Raw genomic sequence first — 16865 nt, 5'->3', positions numbered from 1 at the left:
CTACTCCAATTTATTTAAGTAATGCAAGCATTACATTAAATGCAATATGAAGAGCAATCTTCAGCTGCACGAAAATGCAGAAAATTACAGTAGAAAAGACATATTATAAATGTGGCAACATTTCAAATCCAAGTGGGAGAGAGAATACATAAAAATCCAAGTGTGAGGAAGAATACATCTCATTTTATTTATTTTATTAACATACCTCTTATTGTGAAAATATTGGTTAAAGTATTGTTGTTATCTGTACCACTATACTGTTACTCTATTCAGACTAAAAGAAAAAAAACCTATTTGACCCATATACCTTGGGTTTTAATTCCTCAACATTAATTCCTCAACATTTTAATAGTAGTAAAATGACCTGATACTACTCTGACCAGTGAAACCTTTATATTCTAATACATTTTATAGCTTTGTCCATGCATACTGCTTACACCTTCCCTCTCTTTAGAAGTAATTGTCCCTTATGCTATCACCACTAGATAAGAAACAATAAAATCTGAGACAGTTAAAACTTTTGTCTAGAATCAATTACTAGCCTGATAGACTCGGCTATGTCAAGATGGATTTATGTATTCTTCCTCACACTTGGATTTTTATGTATTCTCTCTCCCACTTGGATTTGAAATGTTGCCACATTTATAATATGTCTTTTCTACTGTAATTTTCTGCATTTTCGTGCAGCTGAAGATTGCTCTTCATATTGCATTTAATGTAATGCTCGCATTACTTAAATAAATTGGAGTAGCATGAAACGTGTGTACTGCAATCACCTTTGAAATCCGTGTTGCTTATTTTTTGATTTTGATCACCTATCCTTTTGGGATACGATATTTGGGTGTCTATGCATAAGCACCATATTCAACCTTGAATCTATATCTATCTTTCTATCTATCTATCTATTTATCTATCTATCTGTATGTCTGTCTGTCTATCTATCGAGGTGCATGGCTTAATGATTAGGGTATTGTACTCATGATCATGAGATTGTAGTTTCGATTCCTTGACTGGGCAATGCATTGTGTTCTTGAGCAAAACACTTCATTTCACTTTGCTCCAGTTCACTCAGCTGCTAAAAATAAGTAATCCTGCAATGGACTGGCATCCCGTCCAGGTGGGGAATTTATACACCATGAAACTAGGAAACTGGCCCTTATGAGTCAGTATGACTTCAGAAGGTAACTTTACCTATATATCATCATCATCATCTTCATTTTTTATCGTCCTCTTTCCATGCTGGCATGGGTTGGACGATTTGACTGAGGGCTGGCAAGCCAGAAAGCTGCACCAGGCTCCAATTTGATCTGGCAAAGTTTCTCCAGCTGCATGCTGTTCCTACTGCCAACCACTCTGAGAGTGTAGTGGGTGTTTTTTACGTGCCACCAGCATGAGGCCCAGTCAGGTGGTACTACCACCAACCACACTTGAATGGTGCTTTTTACATGCCACCGGCACAGGAACCAGTCAGGCAGCAGTGGCAATGACCACGCATGAATGGTGCTTTTTATGTGCTACAGGCATGGGGCCAGCCAGCTAGTACTGACATCAACCACACTCAAATGGTGCTTTTTACGTACCACCAGCATGGGAGCCAGTCAGGCAGCACTAGCAATGATCATGCTCAAATGGTGTTTTTAATGTGCCACTGGCTTGGGACCAGTCAGGCAGCACTGGTATCGACCACGTGGTATCGACCATGCACTTTATTTCTTATTGCTCCAGTTGACTCAGCTGGCACAAATGACTTGTACCTGTTGTTCAGTTGGCCAGCCTTGTCACTTTCAGTGTGTCATGATGATCCACTGATCAAATCATCTGGAATACTTATTATAATCAATGGAGAGCCAGACCATATATATATATATATATATATATATATATATATATATATATATATATATGTGTGTGTGTGTGTGTGTGTGTGTGTGTGTGTGTATAACGATGACCACTAAGTGGACAGTTAATGTGCTAGAAGAAGATCACATGTAATGTGTCTGCTAAGACCTAATAGTTCTCAAAAGAAATTCATTTTCTGCAGACATATTTCCGGAATTAGCGCGCCAAAACGAAGACATTTGATTTTACCATTAAGTTGTAATTAGCAAAACCATATATGCGTTCGCCTCTAGGGGTGAACAACTTGTATAAGATTCTGAAAATTATGATTTCCTTACAGTTCGTGCTGAAGAGAGACAGATATTTTCGGTAAGAGAATGTTAATTTCGAAACCGGTCCACGAATAATAATGTTTTATTTATGTAATTTTCACTGTCTTGCCCGCATGCGGTTTGGTATTTCACTGAATTTCTTTCGAGAACTATTAGATCTTAGCAGACACATTACATGTGATCTTCTAGTAGCACATTAAATGTCCACTCAGTGGTCATCATTATATATATATACATTAATCCCCTGAGATCTCAGATACTTTTTCTGAATCTCTCTGATTCTTTCAATGTGCTGGCTTCCTGGTAATAAATCGATATTAATTAATATCTGATTTTTACCTTACGTTTTAATTTGATTAACCATATATATATTTATATATATATATATATATATATATATATATATATATATATATATATATATATATATATAGGGTCTGCAATACCAACTTCAGGAAACCTGCCAGTCACCTAGTCACCTACCGCTCCGGCAGACACTCTAGCCAAATCGACTACATCCTCGCCAGAAATAGGGAAAGAGGGCGGCTTATAAATGCCAAAACCTACCCTGGCGAAGAATGTACCCCACAACATAGATTAGTAGTTAGCGACTTTGGGATCAAGGCAAAATGGGTGCCCAGAATTAGACCGGCTTGGAGGAGAAGGGTGTGGAAGCTTAAAGACCCTGCAAATAGACAGAGACTTAGAGACAAGTTACTTGAATCATTTAACGAAATAGAAGGGGATATAGCATCATACAACATGGAAGACAATTGGAGATTTCTGCGGGACAACCTGTTGAAAGCCACCGACCAGATTTGTGGGTGGTGTAAGGTCCCCTCCCGACCCAGAGTAATGTTGTGGTGGAACAAGGAGGTAGACAGGGCTATTAGACAAAAGAAACAGGCTTGGAAGGACTGGAAGAACGGTGGTAGCAGGGAATTGTACCAATATGCCAGAAGGGAGGCTAGGCGACAGGTTTATTTAGCCAGAGGGGAAGCAGATAAGGAAAGATTTGCCAATGTTCTGCGCCGTGAGGACCAAAGACTCGAGGTATTTCGTGTTGCAAGACAGTGTAGGAGAGAGAATAGTGATGTTGTAGGAGAGAAATGTGTTCGCATGGATGATGGTACGCTTGCACTAAATGAGGATGCAAAGAAAGAGGTCTAGAGATGCCACTACGATAGATTGCTTAATAAAGAGAATGAATGGGAGGAAGAAAGCCTGCTGAATGTCGACCCAATAGAGGAACCAGCTATATGAGTTGATAGTACCAGGGTAGATAAAGCAATTAAGAGTATGAAGACCGGGAAAGCCCCCAGCCCATCAGGAATCACTGCAGAGATGCTCAAAATATCTGGCAGTGTTGGCTATAGCCTAGTCACCCGTATTACGAACCAGGTGATACACGAAGGAGTCATACCCAATGACTGGTGTAGCAGCATCATAGTCAACTGCTACAAAGGTAAAGGTGACGCTTTAGATACAAATAATTACAGAGGCATCAAGCTGTTAGATCAGGTTATGAAAGTTATGGAGAGGGTCATAGCCCAACTAATTAGGGAGCAAATCAATTTAGATGAGATGCAGTTTGGGTTCGTGCCAGGTAAAAGCACCACTGATGCCATATTTCTAGTGAGACAGCTGCAGGAGAAATATCTAGCCAAGGATAAACCTCTGTACCTGGCTTTCGTTGACATGGAGAAAGCCTTTGACAGGGTCCCCCGATCCCTTATCTGGTGGTCAATGAGGAAACTTGGGATAGAAGAATGGTTAGTGAGAGCTGTGCGAGCCATGTACAGAGATGCTGCCAGTAAGGTGAGGGCTGGAAATGAGTACAGCAATGAATTCCGGGTAGAGGTAGGGGTCCACCAAGGTTCTGTCCTCAGCCCCCTCTTATTTATCATAGTCCTCCAGGCAATCACAGAGGAGTTCAAGACAGGTTGCCCCTGGGAGCTCCTCTATGCTGATGACCTTGCCCTAATTGCAGAGTCACTATCAGAACTAGAGGAGAAGTTTCAGGTGTGGAAGCAAGGTCTAGAATTGAAGGGCCTTAGAGTCAACCTAGCTAAAACCAAAATCCTAATAAGTAGGAAGGTAGATAAAACACAAACCCCTTCAGGTAGATGGCCCTGCTCAGTATGAAGAAAAGGAGTAGGTAGTAACTCTATAAGATGTACCCGGTGCAAGCTATGGACACATAAGAGGTGCAGCAACATCAAAGGCAGGTTAACTAGGAAGTTAGTTTTTGTTTGTGGCAGATGTTCAGGTGCAATAAAGATTGTAAACAAACAGGAAACAACTTCTATCTCATTCCAGGGTGAAAAACTAGAGGTAGTCGATAGCTTCCGCTATCTGGGCGACCAAGTTAGTAGTGGGGGTGGGTGTGCTGAAAGTGTAGCTGCTAGAATAAGAATAGCCTGGGCAAAGTTTAGAGAGCTCTTACCCCTGCTGGCGACAAAGGGACTCTCACTCAGAGTAAAAGGCAGACTGTATGACGCATGCGTACGAACAGCCATGCTACATGGCAGTGACACATGGGCTGTAACTGCTGAGGACATACGTAAGCTCGCAAGGAATGAAGCCAGTATGCTCCGTTGGATGTGTAATGTCAATGTGAATACCCGTCAGAGTGTAAGTATCTTGAGAGAAAAGCTGAACATTAGAAGCATCAGTCGTGGTCTGCAAGAGAGACGATTGTGCTGGTATGGACATGTGGTGAGAATGGATGAGGATAGCTGTGTGAAAAAGTGCCACACCCTAACAGTTGAGGGAACCCGTGGAAGAGGTAGGCCCAGGAAGACCTGAGCTGAGGTGGTGAGGCAAGACCTTCGTACATTGGGCCTCACCGAGGCGATGACTACTGACCGAGACCTTTGGAAATGTGCTGTGCGTGAGAAGATCCGGCAAGCCAAGTAAGATCGTTGCCAGTGCCCCTGGACTGGCTCTTGTGCGGGTGGCACATGAGATGCACCATTTTGAGCGTGGCCGTTGCCAGTACCGCCTGACTGGCTCCCGTAGGATTTTCGAGCGAGATCGTTGCCAGTGCCCCTGGACTGGCTTGTGCGGGTGGCACATAAAAGACACCATTTCGAGCGTGGCCGTTTTCGTGCGGGTGACACGTAAAAGCACCCACTACACTCTCTGAGTGGTTGGCGTTAGAAAGGGCATCCAGCTGTAGAAACTCTGCCAAATTAGATTGGAGCCTGGTGTTGCCATCCGGTTTCACCAGTCCTCAGTCAAATCGTCCAACCCATGCTAACATAGAAAGCGGACGTTAAACGATGATGATGATGATGATGATATATATAGTTATCGCCAAGCCAACATGGCAGTCCCAAAATTAGGACGAAAGCTGCCATGAATTAGCTCCAAGAAGCCATCACCTCTAGCTAGCTATGTGACACACGAAACCTGTGTCCTTTATAACCTTCGAACAGGGGAGGTCAGCAGCTTCCCCTTGCTGGTTTGGCATCTGCAGACTAGACTAGTTTCAGGGTGTTGCCCCTTGTCAATGCAGAGCAGCCAAGCTCCAGCCAGGCGGCGCTACTGACTGTCTGTTCGAAGGTTATTTATCTAATTTCAGTGGAATCTATCCACTGGTTTTCAGAAATAGAGTTATTAATATTTCTAAGTCTCTCTGAAATTAGATAAATAACCTTCGAACAGACAGTCAGTAGCGCCACCTGGCTGGAGCTTGGCTGCTCTGCATTGACAAGGGGCAACACCCTGAAACTAGTCTAGTCTGCAGATGCCAAACCAGCAAGGGGAAGCTGCTGACCTCCCCTGTTCGAAGGTTATAAAGGACACAGGTTTCGTGTGTCACATAGCTAGCTAGAGGCGATGGCTTCTTGGAGCTAATTCACGGCAGCTTTCGTCCTAATTTTGGGACTGCCATGTTGGCTTGGCGATAACTATTAATTTCCAGTACCGCTGCCGTAGTCTCCTTTAGAGAGACTTAGAAATATTAATAACTCTATATATATATAGTTTTAGGGGAAAAGAACCAAGGTTCATGAACTCATCGATGAAAATCCACTGTCACATATAGAAAAATAATCTTGGGGTTAGTAGCCCATGCTCTTAACCACTACACCATATGCTCATGGACATATGGTGTAGTGGTTAAGAACACGGGCTACTAATCCCAAGTTCAATTCCAGGCAGTGACCTGAATAATAATAATTTTCATCGATGAGTTCATGAACCTTGTTTCTTTTCCCTAAAACTATATATATGTATATTTAATACTGTGAAACTTAATTTAATTTTAATTTTTAATAAATTGATTTTAATTAAATTTTTACCTGTAATTCTGGATTTTTATCCCTAATATTATTATTATTATTATTATTATTATTATATATAGTTATTATATTCAATAGAAACGGTATTAAATTAAAATAGCCATCTATGTATCAGACTTAAAGTAAATACATTGTTGCAAGGCAAATGTATTGTGATATTTTGTCCAGAGGTCACATCTCTCATGGACATTCTATGTTTAAAAGCACAATAGATATCAGAATGAAATGAAAATCATGCCTTCCCAGTTAGCCTTCCTTTATAATTCTATATTTGAGAGATGAGGAATTATGTACATTATTTACATTTGACGGATATTTGTTTGTTGTTAACACATTTCGGCTGATATACCCTCCAGCCTTCTTCTGGTGTCCTGCGGAAATTCCGAACCTGGGTTCTCATTCCTAAGGTATTTTTTGATGTTTTTGTTATTATTATTATTATTATTATTATTATTATTATTATTATTATTATTATTATTATTATTATTATTATTATTATTATCATCATCATCATTATTCAGATCACTGCCTAGAATCTTGGGGTTAGTAGCCCATGCTCTTAACCACTACACCATATGCTCACGGACATCTGGCATAGTGGTTAAGAGCACGGGCTACTAATCCCAGGCAGTGACCTGAATAATAATGATAATAATAAAAATAATAACAACATCAAAAAATACCTTAGGAATGAGAACCCAGATTTGAAATTTCCCCAGTCCACTTGAAGAAGACTGGAGAGTATATCAGCCAAAATGTTGTGTTAACAACAAACAAGATGAGGACAAATATCTGTCAAATGTAAATAATGTAAATAATAGTCTTCCTTTGATATTGTTGCACCTCTTATGTGTACATAGCTTACACTGGGTACATCTTATGGAGTTTCTACCTATGCCTTTTCTACAGATCAAGCAGGGTCATCTACCTAAAGGGATTTGTGATTTGTCTGCCTTCAAATTTAATTTGCGGTCCATGGGAAGAGCCGTTTTAATGATGCGTCCTGCCCAGGTCTTCGAAACGCCGGTGTTAAAACGGGGGTAGCTGATGAAGTAGAATGTTCTATATGTGGCTTGCGTGTTTTCTCGTCTCCGTTTTGTTTGCAATGTCCTGTACCCAGATATGCACCTATACATACAGGTGGATGTCGGTATGCACATACCTGTACGTATATATGTATATACTCATTTACTATTTGTTTTTACATGACTGAACGCAGCGTCTCCAATTGTAAGTAGTTTTCGTAACTTCATATTTTCCGACGCTACTCTATCTCTTTCTCTTTCTCTTCCTCTATCATTTTTCCCCCTCTCGTTCTTCCTCTTTACTACTACGTATCTCTTTTTTCCCCCTCGTACTTCCTCTCTTTCTCTTTTCCTCTCGTTGCTCACCTATTCTTCTACTTCCTCCCTTTGTTTCTCCCTCTACCACTCTCTCTCTTCCCCTTACACCGGCATGGTCACATGCTTCCGGTCAATAATCCTTTTCTTCCTTGGCTATCGCCGAGCAAACACGCGAATTACTTCGTCCCTACTTTCAAGTTCGTGCCTCACAGCGTTCGTACACACATAATTTTTCTCGTCTGGCCGTAAAGCCTTTTCTGTTTGCTTTCCTGTCTTGTTTTTTGTCCGCCACTACATTCCTCCATGGCAAGATTTAATTTGTGTATACAAATTTAATTTACGGTCCATGGGAAGAACCGTTTTAACGATGCGTCCTGCCCAGCTCTTTGAAACGCTGGTGTTAAAACGGGGGTAGCTGATGAAGTAGAATGTTCTCTATGTGGCTTGCGTGTTTTCTCGTCTACGTTTTGTTTGCAATGTCCTGTACCCAGATATGCACCTATACATACAGGTGGATATCGGTATGCACATACCTGTATGTATATATGCATATACTCATTTACTATTTGTTTATATATATATATATATATATATATATATATATTTATTAATGAGGGTAGAAATTGATATTGATCAATTAAAACCAGTGGTCTAGCATATTAAAAAATCCGAAGATTAAAATTATATTACATACAAGAATAAGAGGAATGACCAGCAAATGTGGATTCCTGAATGCTAGAAATAGATGCCGAATCATCCAACCACGAAAAAGTATGTTCTCAGTAGAAAAATCAGTGACACAACAGACTGTAAATGAGTAAGACAAATGAAAAAATACTAAATTAAAAAAACGATTAATTTACATTAATCGTTTTTTAATTTAGTATTTTTTCATTTGTCTTACTCATTTACAGTCTGTTGTGTCGCTGATTTTTCTACTGAGAACATACTTTTTCGTGGTTGGATGATTCGGCATCTATTTCTAGCATTCAGGAATCCACATTTGCTGGTCATTCCTCTTATTCTTGTATATATATATATATATATATATATATATATATGTGTGTGTGTGTATATATGCACATACATACATACATACATACAGACAGATAGCGGGACAGATACACACACACATGCATATATATATATATATATATATATATAGTCAATTCAAATAAACAATCTATTCAAATAAATGAAAAATAAAATTAACAGACAACAAGAGGACATGCACAAGGAATGTGTTAGTTTGATGCTCAGTGAAAAGAGAGATTTTTGACATTTCAAGCATAGCTCTTCTCAGAAAGGAGAAAGGGAAACGTTCAAAGAAGGAAAAAGAAATTGTCAACAGCACGTATGTAGTTACATTGCTGAAGTGTATATGTGTATATGTGTGTGTGTGTGTCTATGTACACATATATATATAAGCAATAATAAATCTCTGAGCGAGGTATAAACAGTAGCTGCACAGCAAATATACTTGACGATATATATATGTATATATATATATATATATATATATATATATATATATATATATTGAAACCCCCTTCGGTCAGGACTGACCATGGGATTGCACCTAGAAAGTTACCCTCCCAGGTACAAGTCCAGGCAAGGTTGTTTATGGAAGACCAGCAGTCACCCAGGCATACCGGCCTCCCCTCTCCATGCCACCAGTGTTATCCAAGGGAAAAGCAAAGGCCAATACAGCTTGGCACCTGTGATGTTGCAACACATTTCTACAGCTGAGTGAACTGGAGCAACATGAAATAAAGTGTCTTGCTCAAGAACACAACATGCAGCCCAGTTCAGGATTCGAACTCACAACCTCACACTCTAACCACTGAGCCATGCGCCTTCACATATATATATATGTATATAAATCGAATTTGAAATTGAACCAAATTCGACAACTGGCACCCATGCCAACCTTCCTTCATTGGACACTAAACTCTGCTTGTGAAGACCTGTTGGGGCAAGTCAAATCGTAATTGAACCAAATTCGATGACTGGCACCTGTGCCATTGGAGCACTAACAGCACCATCAGAGCGGGATCATTGCCAGAGCAGCTGTCTGGCTTCTGTGCCGGTGGCACATAAAGAGCACCATTTGAGCGTGATCGTTACCAGCGTCACCTTACTGGCACTTGAACAAAACATTCAAGTGAGGTCGTTACCAGTGCCGCTGGACTGATTCCTGTGCAGGTGGCACATAAAAAACACCATTTGAGCATGGCCGTTGCCAGTACTGCCTGACTGACCTTTGTGCCGGTGGCACATAAAAGCACCCACTACACTCTCGAAGTGGTTGGCATTAGGAAGGGCATCCAGCTGTAGAAACTCTGCCAGATCAGATTGGAGCCTGGTGCAGCCATCTGGTTCGCCAGTCTTCAGTCAAATCGTCCAACCCATGCTAGCAAGGAAAGCGGACATTAAATGATGATGATGATGATGATATACTTGGCATTAGGAAGGGCATCCAAAATCTGACTGGAATCTGGTGCAGCCCCTCAGCTGATCAGCCCTAGTTAAACCATCCAGCCCATGCCAGCATGGACAACAGACATTAATTGATGATGATACTTCATATACAGACAGAAACATGAAATTCAAATAACCAGGTATAAAATGCCATTTCTCCCACTTGCCTGTAATTACCTATATATATATATATATAGATGTTTGAATACATATATATTTATGTATATTTATGTATATAAAAAATTCATAATGTATTGTTTTTTTATTTATGTATTTTTGTTTGTTTTTCAGTGGTCACCCATACATGACTGGTCTCTCTATTGCTGGAGGAATCTACTGCCTGGGCTTGGAGGGAGCTCTTATTGGTCCGATCGTACTTTGCTTCCTTGTTGCTGCAATAAGTATTTATGGTAAACTACTCCAAGGAGGTTCATCTCAACCAGAAGCTGGGACCACACGACCTTCAGGTAGAACATCATGACTGCTCTAATTGCTTGTGTTTCAGATTTTTGTTGTTTTTGTTGTTTTTTGGGGCTTTGTGCATTTTTTTATGTTGCATGCATCATTGTGATTGCATGAGCTCAAAGAACTGAGGTTTTGGTCAAATCATACTTTTTCTCCTCTCCTAACTTTTTTCTCCTTCTCTCTCTCTCTCTCTCCCTCTCTCTCTCTCTCTCTATCTATCTATCTTATCTATCTTTATTTCTCTTTCTCTAGTTAGAAGGTAGTCTTATCTCTCAGTAAATCTGTTTGTATATCTAGCAAGGTAGCTTCTTAAATAGATTCATTTTCCTCTATCTGTTACCCAGCAAGTTGAAGAGATAGATATCCTTCCCTCTATCTCTCTACCTATCTAATTCTCTATCTATCTATCTAATCTAGATAAGATAGACAGATAGAGAGTGAGAGAGAGTAACAGTCAGGCAGAAAGAAAGACGAAGTGATTGATTTAAGAGGCCTCAATCTATTTTATCTCTCTACTTATCTACATTTTTTTGTTCTTTCACTCTTTTACTTGTTTCAGTCATTATACTAAGCCCATACTGTGGCACCATCTTGAATATTTTTCCATTGTTATAATGGATCCCAAAACATTGATTTTGAAAAGGTGTTAACATAATGGCAGTCATAGACACACATGCACACAATAGATTTCTACACAGTTTCTGACACTCTCTCAAAAAACTACCCAGGGGTTCTGTACCTAAAACCATGTGGTTGAGAAATGAACTTCTAACCACAGCCATGCATTAGCCTATGTGTATTTATCAATGTATATAAACACACACGTGCACACACATATGCACACATGCACACACACACACATAAACATGCATACACAACACACGTAGCTGATGATAACCTAACAACCTGTTTATCTATCTATCTATCTATATATATATATCTATATATATATATATATATATATATATATATATATATATACAGATGCATGCCTTTCTCTCTCTTTCCTCTACTACATTGTTTCTTCTCTCTCCTTGAATCAATTTTCATCTTTCCTTTTCCTTTATTCATGCTACTCCATGTGTGAATGTGGATATAAGAATATGTACTCCTAAACTTATGCAAGAAAACTTATATAAGCATATCTGTGCATTGTCTATTTAAGTATGTGTGTATGTGTGTGCATATGTATTTGATTTTCATTGGAGGGAGTGTGCATGTGACTCCCATTTGTTACTCTACATTTCACACATTATGTTCCTCACATTATCTGATGACTATAATTTATGACACATTAAGTACCACCTGGTTGGCAAATCATTACTCACACATGTTTCTCTACAATTTACAATTCTTTCTTTTCTTTTTTTTTTTCTTTTTTTTTTTTTTTAAATAGTTTCCATTATCATAAAGAATGTTAATGATATTTGTCTATACTAGAAAGGACATTTGATATTATATTCTCTCTCTTAGAATAAGTAACTTAAATACAATTTCATTCTCCTGGTAAATTATTCTGCTAGTATGAAATTAGATTTTTTTATTTATATAAAATAAGCAGTTTAACATCCAGAGTTCACAGTCTTTTTATCTTGTCATTAAATTATAATTGGAAATATTACATTTTCTAAAAATTGAAATTATTTATAGAAGAAGAACAAAAAGATTACGCAAATTTCAGGTGACGAAAAAGAAACATCTGAAGATTTGTTGATAGGAAATAAACAACAGCCATTTGATTATGAATATTAGAGATGCTAAAAATTCAAATTGGATCAACACCATAATAAACTAGTGTTGATTAGTAAGTTTATGTTATGTGATAAACTAGCATCTTTTCCAAGAAAAGACACTTTTCTCAACCTCCATTAGTTTCAAGAAAACAACAGGGTTATTGCTTACTAGCAGAGGTACCCGGCATTGCTTGGGGTGTGAATTATTCATCATAAGAACATTTACTTTCTTGTCTAACGACCAGGGCTGCCGAAGCTTTTTGAAAAACAGAAAAACATACCAAAATTCACAAAAACATGCAAAATATTTTTGAAATATGTCACAACTGCAAAAATAGAGAAAGATACCAATTTTCCTTGGAAAATTTGAAATATATGGTTATATAGTGACTTGAAATTGATGAAAATACATATAAAAAAGAAAGAATTGGGAATGGTGCACTGTTCTTTATTCTCTGCAGCTCGCACAGCAGCAGTTGCTGTAGCATTCTTGGCATGGCAAATGGCGTGATGTTCTTCATTCTCTGCAGCTTGCACAGCAGCAGTTGCTGTAGCATTCCTAGCATAGTGAATGGTGTGCTGCTCTCTGTTCTCTGCAGCTTGCACAGCAGCAGTTGTACGACAAATAATACACTGTAACTGACTTAGATTAGCATGTACCAAAGTTGTTATTGAAGCATTTCTGATCTGGTGACTGCTATGCTGCTCCTCACTTTCCATGGCTCTTGCAGTGGCTGCGCAAGCAGCATTTTGCGAATGTCTTTGTGCAATCTCATTTGAGGACTCATTTGCTTTCCTTCTCTTCAATGTCTCTGCTGTGGCGATTTTGCGACCAATATGGGCTCTTTTCTTAAGTGGCATTATCCCAGAGTTTAGAAACTTCAGTTACAAAATGCAGATGTAGCAAAAGTAAATTTAAATACACGGAGTACCAAAAATTTAGAGAGAGAAAACAGAAGAAACTGGTTGAAAACTGCAGAAGTTTTTAGAGAAAAACCTGTGTCAAAAACCGTGTTCCTCGATTTCTTGCTTTAAGCAGGAGTTCTAGGCAAAATTCTATAGTGCATGACCATCCTTGGCACATAAGTAATGTGTGTGTAAAGTTTGGTGAAAATCAGTTGAAAATTGTAGAAATGTATACGTACTACACACACAGATATCTTTTGTTGGGAGAACATACAAATACCATAAAAACAAAAATATTTACACATGACAAAATTGAAATACATTGAAGTCAATTTTTAGGCATATGTGGCAAAACTGAATTTAAACACACTGGGTGAACAAAAATGAAAAATAACTAAATTATTTTTCAGGGAAAACGTACAAAAACTGTAACAACAGAGATTTTTATGCATGACAAATTTAAATACAAGGAAGTCAATTTGTAGACAGAACTGACAAACTCTGTTTGAGTATATAAAGTTCTAGAAGAAAATAGCTTGAGTGAAAAAACTTGAGCCACTTTAGGATAGCTTTTTCTAATGCATGACTGCTCAATGGCATGATTGAAATCTCATTGGTTTGTAATAATGGCTTATTGGCTATATGTGGCCCATAGCAGTCATACGTACGCATGCACAACTGCACCCACAATGTTTTCGATAGAGGGAGAAATGTAAATTGTGTATTTAAATAGACGGGGTGCAAAAAATTTTAAATAAGTAATGTTGTAGGAAGAACATACAAATACCATAAAAACAAAGATATTTACGCATTACAAAATTGAAATACACTGAAGTCAATTCTTAGGCTGATGTGGCAAAACTGAATTTAAACACACTGGGTGAACAAAAATTAAAAATGATTAAATTAGTTTTCAGGGAGAACATACAAAAACTGTAACGCGACTAATTGAAATACACAGAAGACAATTTTTAGACAAAAGTTAGTGTGTGAGTGAATTAAAGAGAGAGAGAGAGAATGAAAGAAACAGGCATAGACTAAAAGAGAGGAACTGTTACAGAGGGTGAGAGAGAATATATGTAAGCAAGAGAAACAGAGAATGAGAAAAAGAGAGAGAAGAGAGAATAAACAGAGAGAGAAATGGGAGAGAATTGGTTGAAAACTGCAGAAGGTTTTACAGAAAAACCCATGTAAAACACAGTTTTTCCCAGTTTCTCACTTTATGCGGAGCTCTGGGCAAAATGTTATAGTGCATGACCATCGTTGGCACATAAGTAATGTATGCATAAAGTTTGGTGAAAATCAGTTGAAAACTGTAGAAATGCATATGCACAACACACACAGACATACACATACACACATCATTTGTTTTATATATATAGATAAACTCCTATATCTTGGGGAAACCGTGTTTGTTTGCATGTGCATATGAGTGTGTGTATGTGTGTGTGTGTGTGTGTTGAGTCAAAAGTTTTGCAATATTATGGTAACTTATTTCCTGTATTCATCAAGTTACAATAAAAGCAGCCAAGCATTCAAATTAGAATCCATCATGATGCATCGTCTGAAACTCCCTGTCTGCCAGATCTTTGATCCCGTACTGATAACAGTTCTTGTCATTAGAAGTGAAGAACTCCTTCACTGAAGCTTCCACCTCCTTTTGGCTGATAAAGCATCATGAGCACAGGAAGTGAGCCCTGGATCAGCACAAATAATAATCTGAGGGAGCTAAGTCTGGATTATATGCTGGATGTGGCATCAGCTTAATTCCCTCAAGTTCCTTGAGTTTATTCTGAGTTGATCAAGCATTTTGCAGTCTTGCATTGTCTTGCTGCAGAAGAGCTCACTTTCTGTTAACCAGCATCTGGTATTTTTTCCACACAATGGCATACATCTCCTCTAACAATTCAGAGTTTGGCTGTTTTTGATATAAATTTATGAATAAAGCTAATAAGTTACCAAAATATTGTGAAACTTTTGACTCAGCTCAACATATATAATTCTGTGACTAATCTAGTCTCATTTAATATGTATGTCACCATGGTTTTTAAATTATTTTGAATGTTCTTGATTGTAAGATTCATGTATTCATCTGAATAAAATTATTTTAAATAACGATATAATGTACTCATTTACCAAGTAAAACATTCGCTAGAAAAGGTCATAATGGATTGACGCCTGTCCTTCAATTATTACTTATTTATACATATATATATGTGTGTATGTGTGTGTATATATGTATTATGTATATGTACATACATGTATATGTATATACATATATATATGTATATATACCCCACACACATATGTAGGTAGGTAGCTAGCTAGCTAGCTAACTAGCTAGGCAAGGCAGGCAGGCAGGCAGGCAGAGCTTCCAAGCGATTTGCTAAGGTGGAACAAGGCTGGTTTCAGCAGGCCTCAGATCTCTTAAAATTCAAGGCAGCAGTAAGGTTTTTCTTTCTTTGTGGGTATTTTTTGTTTTTGTCTTTTCTTTTGTTTCATTTTCTTTTCTTTTCTTTATTTTTTTTTTTTGATGGGTGCATGAAAACCAGCGGATAGTCACAGGCCTCTGTCCTGGGCTCTTCAGATCCGAGATATTAATGCACCAACTGAACCCCCTTTTTAGAACCCCTAGATGTACCAGCTGAACACCCTTTTTAGAACCATTGCCAAGTAGTTCATTATTGATTCAACCACCCTGCTTCATTATTTATAATGTAAACAGTTGAGTATTCCACAGTTACTTATACATTGAACCTAATCCTCAGTCAGAACTAATGTGGCACACTATGTGATAAAGTGATCCTACAAATTACAGATACAGCCTATTTAGCAAATTTCCACACAGTTTGCTTCTGCCCAGTTTTATTCATATGGCTTAGATTGAGCCAAAGTTATCAAAGGAACACTGAGATACATTGTTACTGCAGGTCATAAGAGTCAATTAAGAAGTTTGATGAAGGAAGGACATCCAGAAGTAAGCTGATAATGATAATATGTATGAGTGTGTGTGTACTGGTTTCAAATCTTGGCACTTATTTTATCGACCCTGAAAGGATGAATGACAAAGTTGACCTCAGCAGGATTTGAACTCAGAGCATAAAGATGGATGAAACTTTGCTAAGCAGCATGCAAATGATTCTGCCAGTTCACAACCTTACCATATATATATATATATATATATATATATGTATGTATGTATGTATGTATGTATGTATGTATGTATGTATGTATGTATGTATGTATAAAAACAAAATTATGGGTTCAGCAACAGGTTGCTTCACCACATACCGAAGTTCAGAAATAGCAGCTAAAAATGCTGAAACTCCAACAGATAGCAGTTACCCGCAACTCACATAGGCAAAACAAGAAGAAAAATAACGAAATGGTAATCCGTGAGGGAAGATGATGGGCTGGCTCGTCTATGTAGATTTGGAGATACTTTCAAAATGTGTCGAC

The 16865-nt window shown here is 38.2% G+C and overlaps 1 protein-coding gene across 15 annotated transcripts in view; it reads left to right on the top strand.

Annotated features, from left to right (window-relative positions):
* Positions 1-16865, top strand: part of LOC106883961 (transmembrane protein 245) — a 501684-nt gene that overhangs the window by 321366 nt on the left and 163453 nt on the right. For all 15 annotated transcript variants that reach the window (XR_016241093.1, XR_016241092.1, XM_089349237.1 and 12 more), the window contains one exon: positions 10594-10769. Coding sequence is in view for 13 of the 15 variants with exons in the window: in XM_089349237.1 (XP_089205363.1) it covers positions 10594-10769 (176 nt within the window). In the remaining 2 variants the exon portion in view is untranslated. The remainder of the gene's footprint in view (positions 1-10593; positions 10770-16865) is intronic.

This window comes from Octopus bimaculoides, chromosome 3 (genome assembly GCF_046866305.1).
Source record: "Octopus bimaculoides isolate indiv1 chromosome 3, ASM4686630v1, whole genome shotgun sequence".
NCBI classification, from domain to species: domain Eukaryota; kingdom Metazoa; phylum Mollusca; class Cephalopoda; order Octopoda; family Octopodidae; genus Octopus; species Octopus bimaculoides.
This window is presented reverse-complemented; position numbering and strand designations above follow the sequence as displayed.